Here is a 2,500-nt window from a genome sequence, read left to right as displayed (position 1 = left end):
CTGCAATTGCAGGACACGGAAGTTCGCCAGGACAAGGCTGCGGGAGTGATGATCAATGGGAATGATTTGGTGCTCAGTAAAGTCAGAAAAACTCAAGCTGGCCATTATTACTGCAAAGCTACCAATTCTGAGGGGAATGGTGTTAGCCCGCCTGTTAATATAACCGTACGCTGTAAGTATGTTCAGTTGTTGTCAGTGATGTTTACATGTACTGTTTATGAATATCCTAAGGGTTATCTTCCTTGTCCGCCCGTCCCTGTGTCCCGCCCGCAGACGCCCCAGTGTGCGCCGAGGCCAAGGACGTGTGGGCGGAGCCGGGCAACACGGTGACCGCCCGGTGCCGCGTGAACGCCTCGCCGGAGGACTCGATCTCGTTCTCGTGGGTGTGGGTCACCAATTCGTACACCCGCCGCGTCATTCCCTCGCACATCACCTCCGAGGGCTCCGCGTCCATGGTGGAGTTCACGGTGCCGCGGGACAACATCACTGAGTTGGGATCCAACAACAGGATGGGTGCCTTGCAGTGCTGGGCCGAGAACTCCGTGGGCCGCCAGGACACGCCCTGCATCGTCGCCGTCAGGAAGCCAGGTGAGCGGGTACTCCTTTCTGTAGATGCCTGCCGTTTTCAGTGTTTTTATGTAGAGTAATGTATACCGACACTTATATATACAAATGTCTGCTCACTCATGCAATATACGCGTGTTTGTATGCATTTTGGTTTATGTGCGTGTGATTTAGCCTAGATTACCTGCAAACAGTGTGATTACTCAGGTGAAAGGCTATGACCCGGCGCTTCTCCCTGCCAGCCCTGCCGTCGGCCCCGGTGAACTGCAGCCTGACGGGCGCGGGGCGCGAGGTGGTCACCGTGAACTGCGAGCCGGGCGACCACCCGTCCATGCCGCAGACCTACCTGCTGCAGATCTACGAGACTAACACCAAGAAGCTCTACCGCAACGTCACCAGCAAAACGCCCAAGTCAGTATGACGCAAAGGTTACTAGAATTTATTGAAATTTTTCGCATTATAGTACCCCGTTTTGAAACACACACACACACACACACACACACACACACACACACACACACACCACACACACACACACACACACCCACACAACACACACACACACACACAACACACACACACACCACACACACACACACACACCACACAACACACACACACACCACACGACACACACACACACACACACACACACACACACACACACGCACCACACGCACACACACACCACACACACACACACACACACACACACACACACACACACACACACACACACACACACACACACACACACACACACATGTAGAGACATTCTGCACGTATTATGGATGTATATATATATTTTTTTAAACTCGAGATTTATAATGTCTGTCTGTCTGTATGTCTTTCTGTCCGTTTGAAGGCTTCTATCTCAAAAACGAAACTAGGTATTGACTTGAAACCAGTTGTAGTGGATCGAGTTTTTCTGAAAGTGTCAAATAGAATAATCAACCAACCAATATATTACTACTAATAGCTTATCGAACCGCATACCCAATACCACCAAGTATCCTTGCGGAAGTCTGCGGATCAAACTAGCCATGTTTAACATTCTCTGACACTGTTGAACTCTCTAAGGCTTGACATATGTGGCATAATGGGAATTGGGAAGGGCATCCAATCTTAAGAGAACACAAAATAAATGAGATCAGCGTATCAACAAGAGACTCGTATTGTGAAAAATATGCCCTGATTACCATTGCTGCGATAACGTGGCTCCTTATTACTGAATAACTCATATTGTTGTAATCGAGTCTTGTGACACATGATGATACGATAACAGGGAAAAAATATTAATAAAGCTAATGATAATAAAATGAACCACCACGAGTGTAAGTAACCTTTTTACCGCTCTCTTGGTTCTCCTTCAGTCGCAAAAGTGACGTCCCGAAAGGACACGACACGACAGCTGAACACAGGAGAAAAGGCTCTGAATTTTCTGTTTTCTTAAAACACTGATGTCTGTGGCGCTATCTAAGTAATAGAGACAAGAGGAGTGTGCGTCTGACTGTAAGCTCTTGTCTCAAATACACAAAAAATATTGATCTGAGTCTTTTTACTGTTTATCGGGCTGTGTGTATGTTAGAGATGTGTATACCATTATTCATATGTTTACTCAAGTTCCGAATCTGCATGCCCCGTAACAGGAGAAAAACAAACGAAACAAATGGAAATCGGAATGTATGGTTGAAAGTAATCTCTGTTAGTTGAAAATACGGTTTGGGCTTTAGAAAAAGATCCACACTATTCTGGTGATGTACAGGGAACGGGGCTCAGGAGTTGTGATCTGGTTGTAGGCAAGGCCACGCATTTATTTACTCTCTCTTTCTCTAACCTTCTCTTTAAAACATACACACTGTGTCTGTTTGTCTCTCTCTGCCTCTCTATTTCTGTCACTGTCTCAATCTCTCTCTCTCTCTCTCTCTCTCTCTCT

General features: G+C 46.8%; 1 protein-coding gene across 2 annotated transcripts in view; it reads left to right on the top strand.

Annotated features, from left to right (window-relative positions):
* Positions 1–2,500, top strand: part of LOC119597268 — a 137,127-nt gene that overhangs the window by 115,434 nt on the left and 19,193 nt on the right. For both annotated transcript variants that reach the window (XM_037946802.1, XM_037946801.1), the window contains exons 10-12: positions 13–172; positions 274–588; positions 807–975. In XM_037946802.1, the coding sequence (XP_037802730.1) occupies positions 13–172; positions 274–588; positions 807–975 (644 nt within the window). The remainder of the gene's footprint in view (positions 1–12; positions 173–273; positions 589–806; positions 976–2,500) is intronic.

Source organism: Penaeus monodon, chromosome 39 (genome assembly GCF_015228065.2).
Source record: "Penaeus monodon isolate SGIC_2016 chromosome 39, NSTDA_Pmon_1, whole genome shotgun sequence".
Taxonomy (NCBI): domain Eukaryota; kingdom Metazoa; phylum Arthropoda; class Malacostraca; order Decapoda; family Penaeidae; genus Penaeus; species Penaeus monodon.
The sequence above is the reverse complement of the archived record's forward strand: the minus strand, read 5'-3'. Positions and strand labels throughout refer to the sequence as shown.